This window comes from Lithobates pipiens, unplaced genomic scaffold (genome assembly GCF_037356315.1).
Source record: "Lithobates pipiens isolate NorthernLeopardFrog02 unplaced genomic scaffold, aLitPip1_a1.2 Scaffold_10, whole genome shotgun sequence".
Classification (NCBI taxonomy): Eukaryota; Metazoa; Chordata; class Amphibia; order Anura; family Ranidae; genus Lithobates; species Lithobates pipiens.
The window spans coordinates 173,473,905-173,494,417 of NW_027507686.1; the positions used below are offsets into that span (position 1 = coordinate 173,473,905).

At 43.7% G+C, this 20,513-nt stretch overlaps 1 protein-coding gene across 4 annotated transcripts in view; it reads left to right on the top strand.

The window, feature by feature from the left end:
• The window catches only part of AP2A2 (adaptor related protein complex 2 subunit alpha 2), a 270,817-nt gene that overhangs the window by 84,691 nt on the left and 165,613 nt on the right, over positions 1-20,513 (top strand). For all 4 annotated transcript variants that reach the window (XM_077459935.1, XM_077459943.1, XM_077459951.1 and 1 more), the window contains exon 2: positions 5,591-5,659. In XM_077459935.1, the coding sequence (XP_077316061.1) occupies positions 5,591-5,659 (69 nt within the window). The remainder of the gene's footprint in view (positions 1-5,590; positions 5,660-20,513) is intronic.

Genomic DNA, 20,513 nt, shown 5'->3' on the forward strand with positions numbered 1-20,513 from the left:
GGTTTTTTTTTTACACTAAAGGTGCCAATAATGGCCAACAATAAATTCATATTTTAAATTGATTATATTATTTAAAAAGCTAAATATAATACAATTTTATATATAAATATTTCTTAACCACTTAAGGACCGCCGTATTGCCATTGTACGTCATTACAATGACACAGGCAGGCACAAAGCACGTACATGTACGTGCCTGCCTTCCAGCGGGTGGGGGGTCTGATCGGACCCCCTCCCGCTGGATACGGCGGTCCGGTTCGCTGCAGGAGCGATCCGTGATGAGGGGATGGCCGTTGGTTCCTGGCCATCCCCTCTCGATCGCTCCTGGCCAATGACAAGCTTCCTCCCACTGTGTATTGTATACACAGGAAGGAGGAAGTGATGCCATTCTCCTCGGGGCGGTCTTTTTGACCGGACTACGAGGAGAAGACAAAAAGTAAGTGTGCACCAACACTACACAGGCACACAACCCCCCCCCCCCCCCCCCGATCGCCCCCCCGATCCCCACAGTCACAGTGTCACTGATTACATTGATCATTTATTTACTGATCACTGCATTCAGTGTCAGTTGTAAAAGTAAAAACTGTCAGGGCAGTTAGTGTTAGGTCCAGGGTAGCCCCCATCACCCCCCCCCCCCCAATAAAGGTTTAACCCCCTGATTGCCCCTAGAGTTAACCCTTTCACCCCCTTTTGCCAGTGTCACTAAGCGATCATTTTTCTGATCGCTGCAGTAGTGTCGCTATTGTCGCTAGGTAGCTAGTTATTTTTTTTAGGTTCCCCGTCAGGTTTTTATATAGCGCCAGGGACCCCCATTTACTACCTAATAAAAATTTGAACCCCCTGATTGCCCCTAGTTAACCCTTTCACCAGTGATCACCGTATAAGTGTTACGGGTGACTCTGGTTAGTTTGCTTTTTATAGCATCAGGGCACCCACCATTTATTACCCAATAAAGGTTTAACCCCCTGATCACCTGGCGGGTGATATCAATTAGGTTTTAGGGTCGGGGTCTGCGTCGCCCCAGGCAGCTCTAGGTTAGTGCCAGTACCGCTAACACCCACACGCAAAGCATAAACCTCCCGTAGTGGTATAGAATCTGAACAGATCAATATCTGATCAGATCTATACTAGCGTCCCCAGCAGTTTAGGGTTCCAAAAAAACGCATTGAGCGGGATCAGCCCAGATACCTGCTAGCACCTGCGTTTTGCCCCTCTGCCCAGCCCACCCAAGTGCAGTATCGATCGATCACTGTCACTTACAAAACACTAAACGCATAACTGCAGCGATCGCAGAGTCAGGCCTGATCCCTGCCATCGCTAATTTTTTTTTTTTTTTTTTTTTTTTTGGTAGCATTTTATATTTAAATCCGGAAGGCAGTGCTTGGTTTTCGGGGTCCCGTACGTGGCTAGGCTCCCAAAAAGTCCCCCACATGTGGTAACCCCGTACTCGGGAGAAGCAGCAGAATTTATTTTGGGGTGTAATTTGACTTATGCCCATAGCATGTGTGAGCAATATATCATTTAGTGACAACTTAACCTATTTTTTTTATAGTTTCAGGGCACCCGCCATTTATTACCTAGTCTCACTAGTGTACCCCTAAATTTAGGGGTGTCTACTTTCCAAAATGGGGTCATTTGGGGGGCGTTTGTGCCATCTTGGCATTTTATGGCCTTCAAAACTGTAACGCCCTTAGAAAGCCTGAAGGCGGTGCTTGGTTTTCGGGGCCCCGTACGCAGCTAGGCTCCCAAAAAGTCCCACATATGTGGTATCCCCGTACTCAGGAGAAGCAGCAGAATTTATTTTGGGGTGTCATTTCACATATGCCCATGGCATGCGTGAGCAATATATCATTTAGTGACAACTTTGTGAAAAAAAAAAAGAAAAAAAAAAAAGTTTGTAATATTCCCGCAACTTGTGGCAAAATATAAAATATTTCATGGACTCAACATGCCTCTCAGTAAATAGCTTGGGGTATCTACTTTCCAAAATGGGGTCATTTTGGGGGGTTTTGTGCTATTTTGGCATTTTATGGCCTTCGAAACTGATAGGTAGTGAGGAGTGAAATCAAAAATTTGCACCCTTAGAAATCCTGAAGGCAGTGATTGGTTTTCGGGGTGCCGTACGCAGCTAGACTGCCAAAAAGTCCCACATATGTGGTATCCTTGTACTCAGGAGAAGCAGCAGAATATATTTGGGGTGCAATTCCACATATAACTATGGCATGTGTGAGCAATATATCATTTAGTGACAACTTTTTGTAAAATTTTTTTTTTTTTTGTCATTATTCAATCACTTGGGACAAAAAATAAAATAAAAAATTCAATGGGCTCAACATGCTTACCTAGACCTAGGTACCTTACCTAGGGACAAAAAAAAAAAATATTCAATGGGCTCAACATACCCATCAGCAATTTCCTTGGGGTGTCTACTTTCCAAAATGGGGTCATTTGGGGGGGGGGGGGGGGTTGTACTGCCCTGCCATTTTAGCACCTCAAGAAATGAGATAGGCAGTCCTAAATTAAAAGCTGTGTAAATTCCAGAAAATGTACTCTAGGTTGTAGATGCTATAACTTTTGCGCAAACCAAAAAATATACGCTTATTGACATTTTTTTTACTAAAGACATGTGGCTGAATAAATTTTGCCCTAAATGTATGACTAAAATTGAGTTTATTCGATTTTTCTTATAACAAAAAGAAGAAAATATCTTTTTTTTATTTTTATTTTTTTCCAAAATTTTCGCTCTTTTTCCATTTATATCGCAAAAAATAAAAATCGCAGAGGCAATCAAATACCATTAATAGAAAGCTCTATTTGTGGGAAGAAAAGGACGCAAATTTCGTTTGGGTGCAATATTGCATGACCGCGCAATTACCAGTTAAAGCAGCGCAGTGCGAAATTGGAATAAGACCTCTGGTCCTTAAGGTGTTTATTGGTCCGGGGCTGAAGTGGTTAAACTGTCAATTTTTTTTTTTTTTTTTTTTTCAGTTTTGGTTTTCGTCTTAAAGTGGGGTGCCCCCTAAAAAGTCAGCAGCTACAAATACTGCAGCTGCTGACTTTTAATAATCGGACACTTACCTGTCCCAGGGTCCAGTGATGCAGGGGAACGAAGGCCCCCCTCATTCCCTGCTCCGCTAGCGGCACAGTCATTCGTACTGTGGGCACCTGGCTGTGGCTTCCCAGCCGGGCACCCACTGCGCATGCGCGAGCGGCACAGGGCATCGTGATACGCCGCACAGTTACCTGGGACACGTGACAGGTCCCAGGTGACTGTGCGGCGCAAGGGGAAGTTATGTCACCAGCCCAGGCAAGGAAGAAGGCAGACTACGAGGGACACCCTAGCAACAGCCATTTAGAGGTGAGTGTAAAAATTTCAATTGGGTGCACCCCTATATACACTATTAGAGGTTGAATCTGGTATACAAAATCAGACTCTGAGATCACAATTCTTATTTAAAGGGGGAAAAAACCTAAAACACTGTTTTGCAGATTTTAAGACCGGACGGTAATAGAATATGCATGACAGATTCCCTTGTCATAGACTGATAGCTCGATGCAAGTTACCTGTGCCTGCTGTCACTAAGGTCCCTTTCACACTGGGGCGGTGTGGGCGCCGGTGGTAAAACGGTGCTATTTTTAGTGCCGTTTTACTGTCGTTTTAGTGGCAGTATTTGGCCGCTAGCGGAGCGGTTTTACCCCCTGTTAGCGGCCGAGGAAAGGGTTAAAACCACTGCAAAGGGCTGCTGCAGCAGCGCTTTGCCGGCGGTATAGCCGTGCTGCCCCATTAATTTCAGTGGGCATGAGCGGTGAAGTAGCAATATACACAACTCTCTTTTACCACTCCAAAGATGCTGCTAGCAAGACTTTTTTTTTTTTTTTTTTAACCATCTTGCCAGCGCACCGCTCCAGTGTGAAAGCCCTGGGGAGTGTGAGGAGCGGCTCTTTCAGGGCACTTTGCAGGTGCTATTTTTAGCACTGTAGCGCCTGCAAAGTGCCTCAGTGTGAAAGGGGTCTAAGACCTTTAGTAGAAGCAGCATGCTTTTTGAATCGCCTGTCAAGGTTAAAAAAAAATTAAATATTAGATTTTTTTTTTTTTTTTTTTTGTGCAGACCACTGCAGCATGTTGTATAACCTGAAGCCATAGGGTAGATTTCCTTGCTTCATCAGGGCAGTGATGAGCAACGCTCCCTAGTTCAGTCCAATGCTGCTGGTGCAAATGAGCCCTAAGAGGTTGTTGGATGCTTCTTTTGAGGTTATAAGTGCTCATGCACACGGACGTTTTAAAAAACTGGCTGCAAAGCTAGCTCCGATGCCTGGAAAAATTGTTGTTAAAAACGTGATTTTTACCGCGTTTTGCATTGGCGTTTTTGCGCGTTTTTGCGCGTTTTTTAGCGTTAAGTAGCGTTTTTTAAGAAACACATCTCTTGGCTATAGCACTCAGAAAACAAAGAAAATATGTTGCGCGTTTATGCGCGTTTTTGCGCGTTTTCCCGCGATTCGCGTTTTTACAGCTCTAGCTCCACGCCACGGAATGCACTGGTCCTGGGTTTTTTTTACAGCTTAAAAACGCCTATGCCATTTGCAGCTCAAAAACGCCTAGGTGGGCATGAAGCCATAGACTAACATGGACAGCCGTTTTTAAGCTGCAAAAAAAGCTCAAAGTGGCTGTAAAAACGTCCGTGTGTATGAGGCCTTAGAGAGAAATAGCAAGTGGCTTTTCCAGCACATTATAAGGAAAAGTCAACAAATAAAGAACTTTAAAGCACAATTGAAGACATAGTAGTCTGTCTGTTTTTCATTCCCTGGCAGGTCACTTGGTGTGTGTGTGTGTGTGTGTGTGTGTGTGTGTGTGTGTGTGTGTGTGTGTGTGTAACCCTTGGATTAAAATTTCAACTATTGCACTTCACTCCCAATCTGTATTTAATTTTGATTGTTCATTAGGCAGTGGCTTGAGCCCGCTAGACTGGTTGTGATTTAAAAAAATAAAAATGTGTTTTTTTTTTTTTTTGGAGTTTGATGGGTGACGCAGTCTTTTAGGGCTTGTTCACACTTGACTAAATGTCTAATGCTTAACAAACGCTCCTATAGCATTAGTATGGGCATTAGACTTGTTTTACTGGATAGTGTGAACAGAACTATGTGTTTTCCATTGTATCATTTTGCATAGGCATTTGAGGGGCATTTTTAATGTGAACTTAGCCTTAGGTAGTCACATCCCCCCTCTACTACATTTCCAAATAAATCTTTTCTTGGCTTTGAGTACAAGTAGTCAACAGCATACGTTTTATTGCCCTAAAAACAGTTGTCTTGTCTGCTCAAAAAAAATGGAAAAGGTCTGCATTATTTTCTGATTTTGTGAACATAGGCGGACGTAAACCGAACTGAAGACAGACGTTATGAAACAATGGAGATTGATGTAACTCGGATCAGTACAGATTTATTTTTTTCCTTGGCAAAAAATGTGACTGCACTGATGATGCCCGTGTGAAAGGGCACACACCTTTTTATTCTTTTAGAACTAAGTGTTTAGTTAACTGAAGCCTTCTATGAACCATATATTTTATAAATGCTCTCTACTTCTGTTTCCTCAGGCAAGAGCAAAGAAGCAGAAATAAAAAGGATAAACAAGGAACTGGCTAACATTCGCTCAAAGTTTAAGGGTATGTGTATTCTTTATTCTTTCCAGATCCCTTTGTGTCTTTTTCTGATCAGAATTATTTTCAGTTAACCAAATTATGAATATCCCTCTTCAGTAGATGTTGGTCATGATTTTGTCAATTTCTGTGCCGTGCTCCACACACCTAGTATGTTAGTAACCAAAATTTTTTTATTTAATTTTTTTATGTTTTTGATGATGTGGAAAGCTTAAAGCGGTAGCAAATTGCATTTTGTTTAAAATAATAATAAAAAAAAAAACAACACCTGTAAGGCAACTGCATAATCTGCTAGTTCTAGCACATTATGAAATACTTTCCCTGGAATAAAGCCTCCAGTGCTGTGGTTGTCAGCGCTGCAAGGGCTGACCTCTTACCCCTCGGTCTTTCTTCCGGGTTTGTGCGCTCCGGCTATGTGACTGACCAAAGCCACGATATTGTCACTCCCACCCATGGGCATGGGAGCCCTTGGTTCCTGCACAAAGTTCTGAAGGTCCGGCAAGGTATGCCAGATGTTTAGAGCGCATGTGCCGGTGACGTAATTGCCTGCATCCAGGGTGAATAAGCAGTGCATATTTTTAGGAGATCTTTATTTTGCCTAGAGGTAAGCTTTACAGGTAGGCAAAAATCGGCAAGCAGGCTTTACTACCGCTTTAAGCAGACCTTCAGCCACAGCTCCCCTATTTTATTTATTTAGTTTTAAGTATACTTATCACCGAGACGCGAGGTCTGCACAATTTGAATATTCACCCAGCCACTGGATCCAGCGTTATTCGGTTGATATCATTCTGTCCTCAGACACTTCTGGGTCCCACGCTGCTATCTTGCTTAAGATGTCATCTAGAGGCCCACCAGCTATTCCAGTTTCAGCTGGTGGGGCTTTGCGATGACGCTCCACAAGGCTGGCCCACCTCCTACTTGCTGAATGAAAGGATATGTGATGTGCATATCCCAGGTGGCCCAGCGAGCACTATACATGTCATTCGCCTAGGCCAACATTGTGCAAAGAGGAGTGGGGCAATGCGTTTTGTGTAAAAAGAGAAAAAAAAAAATAGGGGAGATCTCTGAGGAAATCTGTTCTGGTAACTAAAATTAAATTTATAAAGTTTCCATGGGGCAGGACATTTTAAAGATTTCTACCGATGGGTGAAGACCCTTTATCTACAAACCACGATTATAAAATAGGCTGTGGGTGTCTTCATCCCCATAATCAAATATGTGTATCTCTGCCATACACTGGACTATAATCTACTAGGGAATCCACAACCTATATACAAATTTTACATAAAATAATTATAAAATCTTCTTTTATTATATTTTTCAAAAAGCTGTGTAACACGGATATTACATCAGCATCAAATCTTTCCTACTTGATCTAGAACTTAAATAGAAAGTTTTGGCATTACATATACTTAGAATAGGTTAGTAAAGCCTATAATTACTTTTTGCGTGTGTGTGTGTATGCTCTCAGTAAAAGGGGAAAGAAGGGTCAGGAAATTGCAGTGATTGCATGGTTTCCAAACGAGAAAAAAAAAAAGTTGATATTAAAGCCGTAGTAAACTGCCACAAAAATAAATAATAATAAAATCGAACCCCATGCAGGTATAAAGTGTTACTAAACCAAGAACCCTGCATTCACTATTTCTAGTCTCCCACAGTACACAGAAATACAATTATTTTAATAAATATAAACGGCTAAATACATTTTCTTGGCAGCAGTATATAGAAGTCTTGTCGGAGGCAGTTTCATTCTACTTGGACTGTCCTATGAGGCTGTAGGACCCCTGACCCTCTGTTTGGACTGTGCTGATTAGACCTGTGACGATCACGTGCACCCTCCAAAAGAAATACTCTAGCAATACACACCAAACTGAGCATGTGCAGAGTGACTCTAGAGGCTCTGTCTTATCAGGAGATGGTTTGGGGATTGGAAGAAGGGGAGGATCAGCGAAGGCAGGATCAAACAGCCTTTTTACACAATGCAGAGGATTGTGGGCGGCACAGTGATGTAGTGGTTAGCACTCTCACCTAGCAGTAAGAAGGGTCGCTGGCTCAAATCCCAACCACGACACTACCTGCCTGGAGTTTGCATGTTCTCCCTGTGCCTGCGTGGGTTTCCTCCGGGCACTCCGGCTTCCTCCCACAATCCAAAGACATGCAGGTAGGTAAATTGGCCCTAGTATATGAATGGTGACCTTGGATTGTGGGCTCCTTGAGGATAGGGACAGATGAGAATGTGCAGGGATAGGGACAATTGTAGAATTTCTCTCAGGTTGAACTGGATGGACTGGTGTCTTTATTCAACCTTACTAACTATGAAACCCCTTGGGTTCCACAGTGAACATAACAAGCATGCTTTATTGCATATATAGACTGATTTTACTGTTGTGGGTTTAGTAACTTTGTCATAATGTACTAATAAGTGTCAACAATGTGCTAGTATGCAGCATATGACTGTACTTGGAGCCCTGTTACGGCTCCGCACTGCTGCCATCTTCTCCCAGTCTTTCTTTTGGGTTCACTGGCTCTGGCTGTATGAATGGCCAGGGCCATGATGACGTCACTTTACTTCCACTTTAAAATCTGTTTAAATCCCAGATCCTGTACGTTGGTCCGTGCAAGGAGGCTAGTGGGCTCTATCTGCCGGTGACCTGCGATCGCTGTGTACAGAGGCAATTCCCCATTCTGCCCAATGACATGTCGGAGATCTTCTGTTCCCAGTGATCGAGAACAGTGATCTGTCATGTCCCAGTGTTCCTAAATCTATCCTGTAGTTTGTAGACGAGAAAACGTTTGTGCAGACCAATCAATGTACGCCTATTGCCTTATTTTTTGGTTAAAAAAAAATAAATAAATACATATAGGCCTAAACTGATGAATACATTTAGAAATAAAAAAAAAAACATTTTAAATCTAAAAATTATTTAATTTTTTTCAAAATTGTCGATCTACTTTTTGCGCTCTAAACAAAAAAAAAAAACCTGCAGAGGTGATCAAATACCACCGAAAAAAAGGATGTTTGGGTACAGTGTTTCATGACCATGCAATAGTCAGTTAAATTGGCGAAGTGCCGTATAGCAAAAAATAGCCTGGTCATTAAGGGGGCATTTCCTTTTGGGGCTGAAGTGGTTAAAGTACAGGGTAAGAAAAGACAGTGGTTAAAAAAATGTAAGGGTGTTTAGGATCACAGGATACCTTTTTAACCACTTGCCGACCGCCTAACGCCGATGTACGTCGGCAGAATGGCACGGGCAGGCATAAGCACGTACATGTACGTGATTTGCCTCCCGCGGGTCGGGGGCCCGATCGGGCCCCCGCCCGGTGCCTGCGGCGGTCGGTTTTCGTTCGGGAGCGATCCCGGACGAGGGGACGGCCATTCATTCATGGCCACCCCCTCGCGATCGCTCCCGACGAATGAAAATCCCCCGTGACATCACTTCCTCTCCTGTAATGTAAACACAGGAGAGGAAGTGATGTATTCTCTCCTCGTGTCGGTCTTTTTCGTTCCGGCACCGAGGAGAGCGGATCGGTGAGTTGCACCTAACACTACACTAACAGTAGAACACGCCAGGCACACTTTTCACCCCCCTGATCACCCCCCAATCACCCCCAATCACCCCTGCCCCCCCCAGTCACAGTGACACCAAGTGCATTTTTTTTTTTTTTTTTTTTTTTTTTTTTTTTTTTGCATTGGTGTCATTTGTGACTGTAATAACTGTTAGGGCAGTTAGGGCTAGCCCCCTTTAGCTCTAGGGTGCCCCCCTAACCCCCCCAATAAAGGTTTAACCCCGTGATCACCCCCCGTCGCCAGTGTCACTAATAAGCGATTTTTTTCTGATCGCTGTATTAGTGTCACAGGTGACGCTAGATAGGCAGGTAAGTATTTGGGTTCGCCGCAGCTTTTTATAGCGTCAGGGACCCCCATATACTACCGCATAGCCCCCTGATTGCCCCCCAGTTAACCCTTTCACCAGTGATCACCATATAACTGTTACAGGTGACGCTGGTTGGTTAGTTATATTTTTTTGTTTCAGGGCACCCGCCATTTATTACCTAATAAAGGTTTAACCCCCTGATCACCCGGCGGGTGATATAAGTTTTTTAGGGTCAGATAAGGCCTGCGTCGCCCCAGCGTCAGGTTAGTGCCAGTACCGCTAACACCCACGCGCAAAGCATACACCTCCCTTAGTAATATAGTATCTGATCAGATATATATTAGCGTTGCCAGCATTTTAGGTTTCCCAAAACGCATTGTTAGCGGGATCAGCCCAGATACCCGCTAGCACCTGCGTTTAGCCCCTCCGCCAAGCCCAGCCCAGCCCACCCAAGTGCAGTATCGATCGATCACTGTCACTTACAAAACACAACACACATAACTGCAGCGTTCGCAGAGTCAGGCTTGATCCCTGCGATCGCTAACAGTTTTTTTTGTAGCGTTTTGAAACAGTCGCTGACAGGCTAGGTGCTTTTTTACCTGTGAGTCTCACTAGTGTACCCCTAAATTTAGAGCCCAAAATGGCAAAGCGAAGGTACACTAGTGATGAGGCCTACACGTTTCTGAGCATGACAGATAGTGAAGAGGACGTCACTCATCTGTCAGATTCAGGCTCAGAATACGATCCTGTAGAGGACAGCGGCTCCATGACAGATAGCTCTGACGACGGAGATGAGGCCGCTGTTAAGAACAGGTGTGCCCAATCCCGTATGTATTCTGTTGTTGAGGTGCAGGAACCGCAGGTCACTCGTATGGAGCAGAGACGTACTAGAGCCGCTCAACCTTCTGGTGAACTGGCAAGCACCAGCGGCCTAGTACACCCTGGACCTACATCCAGCACTGCAGTAACACGTGGTGACGTGGCGAGTCCCATAAGTGCAGTTCAAGCTGGCGAGGTGGCAAGCACAAGTAGTGTCCCGCTGCCACCAAGAAGAAGACAAAGACAGGCCCGTCGTACCCATAGTGCCCTTCCTGCAGAATTCGCCAATCCTATTTGGGTGCCCACCACTTCTGCAGAACCCGTACTTCCCCCATTCACTGGCCAACCTGGCATTAACGTGGAAACAGTTGATTTTACGACACTTGACTTTTACTCACTGTTTTTCACCGAAGATCTCTTTAGATCTATTGTGGACCAAACCAATTTGTACGCTGCTCAACACATCGCCACTATTCCCCAGTCCGCCCTTGCCAGACAATGGAAACCAGTTACGGTTTCCGAATTTAAAATCTTTCTGGGCCTCTCCCTCAACATGGGCATAACCAAAAAGAGTGAGTTGCGGTCATATTGGTCCATTGACCCAATTCACCATATGCGCGTGTTCTCTGCTTCCATGTCCAGGGCACGATACGAGATGATTTTGCGGTTCATGCACTTCAGCGACAATGAACTCTGTCGTCCTCGTGGAGACCCTGAGTATGATCGGCTCTACAAAATTCGGCCCCTCATAAACCACTTCAACCAACGTTTTGCAGCCTTGTTTACTCCCGATCAAGTTGTCTGCGTTGATGAGTCCCTGATTAAATTTTCTGGTCGCTTGTCCTTCAAACAATACGTCCCCAACAAGCGTTCCAGATACGGGGTCAAGATGTATAAGCTCTGTGACAGGGCCACAGGCTATACACGTAGTTTCATGGTTTATGAGGGAAGAGATAGTCACGTAGAGCCGGAGAACTGCCCTGATTACATAGGAAGCGCTGGCAAGATAGTGTGGGACTTGGTGTCACCCTTATTCGGAAAGGGGTACCACTTGTACGTGGACAATTATTACACAAGCGTGCCACTCTTTAGTCACTTGTTTGATCAGCAGATTGGAGCATGTGGCACCGTGCGACCTAATCGCCGGGGCTTTCCCCAGCGGCTTGTAGAGTCCCGTCTTAGGCTGGGGGAGAGAGCCTGCTTGCGCAGTAATAATTTGCTCGCTATGAAGTGGAGGGATAATAAGAATGTTTTCGTTCTTACCTCCCTTCATGCAGACACGACGGTCCAAATTTCTACGGCGACTGGTGTTGTGGAGAAACCCCTCTGTGTCCACAAATATAACCTTAACATGGGAGGGGTGGACCTCAATGACCAGTTGTTGGCGCCGTATCTAGTTGCCCGTAAGTCCAGACGCTGGTACAAAAAAGTGTCTGTTTATTTATTCCAATTGGCTATACTGAATGCTTATGTACTACACAAAGCTTCAGGACGGACTGGATCCTTCCTCAAATTCCAGGAGGATATCGTCAGAGCCCTTCTGTATCCAGACGGTGCTCCACCTCACCTTCCCCTACCAGATGCAGTAAGCCGGCTGCATGAGAGGCATTATTCTTATGTCATCCCGAGTACCCCTACCCAACGAGCCCCCCAAAAAAGATGTCGTGTCTGTAGCAAGCGCGGATTTAGGCGTGACACCCGTTCTTATTGTCCCCGCTGTCCTGACCAGCCTGGTCTTTGTCAGGGTGAGTGTTTTGAACGCTACCATGAACTAGTTGAGTATTAGCGCAGGGTACAGCATTGCACAAGCTAGGCACACGTTCACAGGGTCTCCCAAGATGCCATCACATTTTGAGAGACCCAAACCGCTGGAACCGTTACAACAGAAAAAGTGTTAAAGTTACAAAAAAAAGTGTTAAAAAAAAAAAAAAAAAAAAAAGTAAAAAAACCAAAAAAACCAAAAAAAATATAAAATAAAAAAACCAAAAATAGTTGTCGTTTTATTGTTCTCTCTCTCTCTATTCTCTCTCTATTGTTCTGCTCCTTTGTACTGTATTCTATTCTGCAATGTTTTATTGTTAACCATTTTTTGTTTTCAGGTACGCCATTCAGCTGTAGCGTGGATTTATTTATCTTGACAGCAACAGCGTTTGCTCCCACGATATGTAAAGCCACGACTCCAGCGCTGTCGGAGGTGATTTCACCACCACAGTTAAAAAAGAGCATATATGCCGAAGCATGGGGGCATAAGGGGTGGAGGATCGATTTTGCTCCTAATGCCGCGTACATACAGTCAAAATTCCGACGGAGGGCTTGCCCGTGGAAAAGTTTGAATGTATGTACGCGGCATAACTTTTTTGCGGGAGGATGCCCCCATGCTTCGGCATATATATATTTTAGGCACAGATTGTGTTAAATGTGTTATTTTTTGCGATTTTTTTTGTATTTGCTTTGCAGGTATGGTAAGTCCTACTGTTATACTGTAATGTTACTTTGTTTTATTGTTAACCATCATTTGCTTAGCAGGTACGCCATTCTGCTGCAGAGCGGATTTATTTATCTTGACAGCAACAGCGTTTGCTCCCACGATACATAAAGCCGCGACTCCAGCACTGTCGGGGGTGATTTCACCACCACAGTTAAAAAAGAGCATATATGCCGAAGCATGGGGGCATACGGGGTGGAGGAACGATCTGCTCCTACCTTTTGCGGGAGGATGCCCCCATGCTTCGGCATATATAAATGGTGCATGTATGCCCACCATTAGAAAGTGGGTGGATGAAGGGTGGTATCTAATGGTGGGCATGCCCACCGATCAATATTTTTTTTTCGTTCAGCCCACAGGCTGCATGAAAAAAAAAATACAATATATGCCCAACCAGTTCCAGCAACATACTGGTATGTTGCGGGACTTTGAGTGCTTATACCAGAATGATGCCTGCAGGTTTAGGTATCATCTTGGTATCATTCTTTTCAGCCAGCGGTCGGCTTTTATGTAAAAGCAATCCTAGTGGCTAATTAGCCTCTAGACTACTTTTACAAGCAGTGGGAGGGAATGTCCCCCCCCCCGCACCATCTTCCATGGTTTTCTCAGGCTCTCCTGTCCCAACAGGGAACCTGAGAATGCAGCCGGTGGTTCCGCCAGCTGACCATAGAGCTGATCAGAGACCAGAATGGCTCCAATCATCTCTATGGCCTAAGACACCGGAAGCTACGAGCATTTCATGACTTAGATTTTGCGGGATGTAAACAGCGCCATTGGGAAATTGGGAAAGCATTTTATCACACCGATCTTGGTGTGGTCAGATGCTTTGAGGACAGAGGAGAGATCTAGGGTCTGATAGACCCTAATTTTTTTAAAAAAGAGTACCTGTCACTACCTATTGCAATCATAGGGGATATTTATATTCCCTGAGATAACAATAAAAATCATAAAAAAATATATATAAATGAAAGGAACAGTTTAAAAAAAAAAAAAAAAAGCAAAATAAATAATAAAAAAAAAAAAAAAAAAAAAAACCACCCCTGTCCCCCCCTGCTAAGGCGCAACGCGGAACACAAGCGTTGGTCTGGTGGCATATGTAAACAGCAATTGCACCATGCATGTGAGGTATCACCGCGAAGGTCAGATCGAGGGTACTAATTTTAGCAGTAGACCTCCTCCGTAAATCTAAAGTGGTCACCTGTAAAGGCATTTAAAGGCTTTTAAAAATGTACGTAGTTTGTCGCCGCTGCACGTTTCTGCGCAATTTTAAAGCATGTCGTGTTTGGTATCCATGTACTCGGCCTAAGATCATATTTTTTATTTCATCAAACATTTGGGCAATATAGTGATTTTTAGTGCATTAAAATAAAAAAAAGTGTGTTTTTTCCCCAAAAAATGCGTTTGAAAAATCGCCGCGCAAATACCGTGTGAAAAAAAAATATGAAACACCCACCATTTTAATCGGTAGGGCTTTTGCTTTAAAAAAACACTACATGTTTGGGGGTTCAAAGTAATTTTCTTGCAAAAAAAAATATTTTTTCATGTAAACAAAAAGTGTCAGAAAGGGCTTTTTCTTCAAGTGGTTAGAAGAGTGGGTGATGTGTGACATAAGCTTCTAAATGTTGTGCATAAAATGCCAGGACAGTTCAAAACCCCCCCAAATGACCCCATTTTAGAAAGTAGACACCCCAAGCTATTTGCTGAGAGGCAGGTCGAGTCCATGGAATATTTTATATTTTGACAAAAGTTGTGGAAAAAATACATTATTATTATTTTTTTTTTTTTTTTTGCACAAAGTTGTCATTAAATGATATATTGCTCAAACATGCCATGGTTATATGTAAAATTACACCCCAAAATACATTCTGTTGCTTCTCCTGAGTACGGGGATACCACAAGTGTGAGACCTTTTGGGAGCCTAACCGCGTACGGTACCCCAAAATCCAAGCACCACCTTCAGGATTTCTAAGGGTGTAAATTTTAGATTTCATTCCTCACTGCCTATCACAGTTTCGGAGGCCATGGAATGCCCAGATAGCACAAAATCCCCCCAAGTGACCCCATTTTGGAAAGGAGACACCCCAAGCTATTTGCCGAGAGGTATGGTTAGTATTTTGCAGACCTTCATTTTTGTCACAAAGTTTTGAAAATTGAAAAAAAGAAAAAAAATATACATTATTTTTTTTTTTCTTCATTTTCAAAAACAAATGAGAGCTGCAAAATACTCACCATGCCTCTCGGCAAATAGCTTGGGGTGTCTACTTTCCAAAATGGGGTCATTTTGGGGGGTTTTGTGCTATTTTGGCATTTTATGGCCTTCAAAACTGTGATAGGTAGTGAGGTGTAAAATCCAAAATTTACACCCTTAGAAATCCTGAAGGCGGTTCTTGGTTTTCGGGGCCCCGTACGCGACTAGGCTCTCAAAAAGTCCCACACATGTGGTATCCCCGTACTCAGGAGAAGCAGCAGAATTTATTTTGGGGTGTCATTTCACATATGTCCCTGGCATGTGTGAGCAATATATCATTTAGTGACAACTTTGTGAAAAAAAAATAAAAGTTTGTAATTTTCCCGCAACTTGTGGCAAAATATAAAATATTCCATGGACTCAACATGCCTCTCAGCAAATAGCTTGGGGTGTCTACTTTCTAAAATGGGGTCATTTGTGGGGGTTTTGTGCCATCTTGGCATTTTATGGCCTTCAAAACTGTAATAGGTAGTGAGGCATGAAATCAAAGATTTACGCCCTTAGAAAGCCTGAAGGCGGTTCTTGGCTTTCGGGGCCCCGTACGCACCTAGGCTCCCAAAAAATCCCACACATGTGGTATCCCCGTACTCAGGAGAAGCAGCAGAATTTATTTTGGGGTGTCATTTTACATATGCCCATGGCATGCATGAGCAATATATCATTTAGTGACAACTTTGTGAAAAAAAAAATAAAAAAAAAAAAGTTTGTAAATTTCCCGCAACTTGCGGCAAAATATAAAATATTCCATGGACTCAACATGCCTCTCAGCAAATAGCTTGGGGTGTCTACTTTCTAAAATGGGGTCATTTGTGGGTGTTTTGTGCCATCTTGGCATTTTATGGCCTTCAAAACTGTAATAGGTAGTGAGGCGTGAAATCAAAGATTTACGCCCTTAGAAAGCCTGAAGGCGGTTCTTGGCTTTTGGGGCCCCGTACGCAGCTAGGCTCCCAAAAAGTCCCACATATGTGGTATCCCCGTACTCAGGAGAAGCAGCAGAATTTATTTTGGGGTGTCATTTCACATATGCCCATGGCATGCGTGAGCAATATATCATTTAGTGACAACTTTGTGAAAAAAAATAAAAAAATAAAAAAAGTTTGTAATTTTCCCGCAACTTGCGGCAAAATATAAAATATTCCATGGACTCAACATGCCTCTCAGCAAATAGCTTGGGGTGTCTACTTTCTAAAATGGGGTCATTTGTGGGGGTTTTGTGCCATCTTGGCATTTTATGGCCTTCAAAACTGTAATAGGTAGTGAGGCGTGAAATTAAAAATTTACGGCCTTAGAAAGCCTGAAGGCGGTGCTTGGTTTTCGGGGCCCCGTACGCGGCTAGGCTCCCAAAAAATCCCACACATGTGGTATCCCCGTACTCAGGAGAAGCAGCAGAATTTATTTTGGGGTGTAATTTCACATATGCCCATAGCATGTGTAAGCAATATATCATTTAGTGACAACTTTGTGAAAAATTTATAAAGTTTGTCATTTTCCCGCAACTTGTGGCAAAATATAAAATATTCCATGGACTCAACATGCCTCTCAGCAAATAGCTTGGGGTGTCTACTTTCTAAAATGGGGTCATTTGTGGGGGTTTTGTGCCATCTTGGCATTTTATGGCCTTCAAAACTGTGATAGGTAGTGAGGAGTAAAATGACATATGTATGCCCTTAGAAATCCTGAAGGCGGTGCTTGGCTTTCGGGGCCCCGTACGCGGCTAGGCTTCCAAAAAGTCGACCACATGTGGTATCCCCGTACTCAGGAGAAGCAGCAGAATGTATTTTGGGGTACAATTCCACATATAACCATGGCATGTGTGAGCAATATATCATTTAGTGACAACTTTGTGTAAAAAAAAAAAAAAATTTTTTTTTTTGTCATTATTCAATCGCTTGCGGCAAAAAAATAAAATATTCAATGGGCTCAACATGCCTCTTATCAATTTCCTTAGGGTGTCTACTTTCCAAAATGGGGTCATTTGGGGGGGTTTTGTACTGCCCTGCCATTTTAGCACCTCAAGAAATGAGATAGGCAGTCATAAAATAAAAGCTGCGTAAATTCCAGAAAATGTACCTTAGTTTGTAGATGTGACAACTTTTGCGCAAACCAATAAATATACAATTATTGACTTTTTTTTTACCAAAGACATGTGGCTGAATACATTTTGGCCTAAATGTATGACTAAAATTGAGTTTATTGGATTTTTCTAATAACAAAAAGTAGAAAATATCATTTTTTTTCAAAATTTGCGGTATTTTTACGTTTATATCGCAAAAAATAAAAATCGCAGAGTCAGTCAAATACCTTTAAAAGAAAGCTCTATTTGTGGGAAGAAAAGGACGCAAATTTCGTTTGGGTACAACATTGCATGACCGCGCAATTACCAGTTAAAGCAGCGCAGTGCCAAAGTGTAAAAAGACCTCTGGTCATTTACCAGCAAAATGGTCCGGTCTGAAAGTGGTTAAAAGAACAAGTGTGTTTTAATCACTTACCGACCGTGCTATAGCCGAATGAGAGCTACAGCACAGCTGTCCAGTTCAGGGAGGGTATTCTATGATTTCCTCCTGCTGTGATCGTTTGGGACACAGCTGATCAGGGTAAAGGGCCAATCACAGTGGCCTAGGGACCTCTACACTGATAATCGGGGCAGTTCTGATGATCAGTGCAGTCCCATTAGTGCCACCTCCCGGTGCCCTTCAGTGAAATTACCTGTTTACAAAATTTTTATTCTTTTTTTTTCATTTAGCAAAAAAATAAAAAATCAGTGGTAAATAAATACCACTAAAAGCTCTAGTTTTGTGAACATATATATTTTTTTTATATGGGTACAGTGTAGCATGACCTCGCAATTGTCAAAGTGCGGGAAGCTGAAAATTGGCTTGGGCAGGAAGGGGGTAAAAGTGCCCAGTAGGCAAGCAGTTAATCGTTATAAGTTTCACTTAGGTGCTTGTCAATTGAATTACAGTGTATTTAAAATCCTTATTTTAAATAATCTTAATTGCTGTGAAGGAAAAAAACTTTCCACGTCCCCTTACTCATTTTATGCTAGCTTTTAAATTTGGTTTGGGTTTTCTCTGAGAGCCGGTTCACACAGGGGCGACTCAGATCCGACTTCAGGTCGGACAACATGTAAAAATCAATGTAAGTGAGAGAGCCGTCTTAATGCACGTTACTGAAGTCGCTCCAACTTCAGAAAAGGTTCCTGTTCTACTTGAATCCGACTTGTAGGCGATTGGTACCCATTGATTTCAATGGAGGTCTCCTCCAAGTCGGATCTCCGTCTATACGGAGGTGACTCTGACAGAATTATCAGCTCTCAAGAGGGAACTCCACATTTATTAAAAAAATTTGGCGTGGTTCCCCCTCCGAGAGCATACCAGGCCCTTAGGTCTGGCATGGATTTTAAGGGGAACCCCCTATGCCGAAAAAATGGCATGGGGGTTCTCCCCAGATCCATACCAGACCCTTATCCGAGCACGCTACCCAGGCAGCCAGGAAAGGGGGTGGGGACGAGCGAGCGCCCCCCCCCCCTCCTGAGCCGTTCCAGGCCGCGCGGCCCCCCACCCCAAAGCACCTTGTCCCCATGTTGATGAGGACAAGGGCCTCTTACCGACAACCCTGGCCGTTGGTTGGTGGGGTCTGCAGGTGGGGGGCTTATCGGAATCCGTGAGCCCCCTTTAATAAGGGGCCCCGGATCCCGGCCCCCCACCTTATGTGAATGAGTATGGGGTACAATGTACCTCTATCCATTCACCTGTGAAAAAATTTTAAAAACAAAAACAAAAAAATAAACACAACACACAAGGGTTAAAATAGTTTATTGCACAGCTCCGGGGGTCTTCTCGCCGGACTCCTCCGCTATCTTCTGCTAGCTCTTTTGCTAGCGGACGAGCCCGGCTTTCTTCTTCGACCGCCACCCTCTTCTTCCGACTTCAGGGGTCTTGTCCCCCTCTTCGGTTCTTCTTGCCGGGCCACCGCGTCTTCTTCTAGCTCTTTTACAAGCGGTGGCCCGGTCTTCTGTTCCTATCTCCTGGAGATGTTGCCTCGTCGCTGTCTCCGCTCACTATAACGGAACGTGCGGCGACTTGTATAGGGACATCGCCGGATGATGTCCCCGCCCATTATGATGTCACAGTCCCAGAGGATGAGGGTAAGGGTCTGGTATGGATCTGGGGGGGGGACCCCCATGCCATTTTTTTTTCGGCGTAGGGGGTTCCCCTTAGGATCCATACCAGACCCAAGGGCCTGGTATGCTCTCTGAGGGGCAACCTCTTTTATTTGGCGTGGAGTTGCCCCTTCAGAGCTCATTCTCTTATTGGCCACGCAAAAGTCGCCTGGCCTGTGGCGACTTAAAGTCGCTTTTTTTTTTTTCCTTCCCTTTTTCTTTCATCACAGCAGTTCATACATGATCCTCTATGCGCTATATATATGTATATGTGTGTGTGTGTATATGTAGGTTTGTGTAAAGTTTATATTACAATGTGAGCATAACATTTCAGCTATTCGTTAAGACAGTAAAGCAGAATTGTCAAACTCAATTTCATCGTGGGTTGCATCAACATTATGGTTGCCCTCATGGACTGTATATCTACTCTGCATCATGTTAAATAATTGCCTTTTTGCTTTCGAATTTATTACGGTGCACTTCCTATTGAGCGTAGGGTTCAGGGGTGCGCTTCCTATTGATCGTAGGGTTCAGGGGTGCGCAACACAGGTTGTCCACATGTCACCTCCACCACCCCCTCCCAAAGGTTCTGGCATCTCTCCTACCCGACCCAGGCTCTAGTGCCAGTGTACTAGTCTAGCAGTGTAGGCTCTCCTTGCAGGGAGATCATTGATTGACGTCTGTCCCTGTGCAGGGATCTTTGAGAGTTGCTAGCTGCCAAGAACAAATCCGTCCTTGTAATCACAGAAGGATTTGTGTTTTTTAAAGTTGACAGCGGGGAGCGGAGGGTGAGGGCTGGAAAAAAGCCCTGAGTGTGAGGACCACATAAAATGGCCTGGATTCAGCCTGCAGGCCATATGTTTCACACATGTGCTGTAAAGTTTACTTAAATGTATGTCTCCTAAGGTTTGCACTATTCATAGTTTTACATTTTTGGATGCATTTACATTTTTGACACCAGTTTTTAGGAATTCATTTTGAAATAGTTACTGAGGATTCGGTGAGCTTGAGGTGGTTTTCAGCAAGTGGGTATTGGATTTGCCAACGTTGCTGTAGATTTTAAATATCCTGAGTAAAAATATTACAAGCGTGGAAAATAGCAAGGCTTATGTACAAGTGCATGATCTCATAGGAACCAAACAATTCAAGCCAAACTCTAGGTATGATCCGACTAGCATAGTTACATTGATTCAGCTTGTATACATGTTTTATACCAGATTGCAGTCATCTCCCAGGCTCTGTGCTGAGCAGCTAGCCCACTCCATACTGAC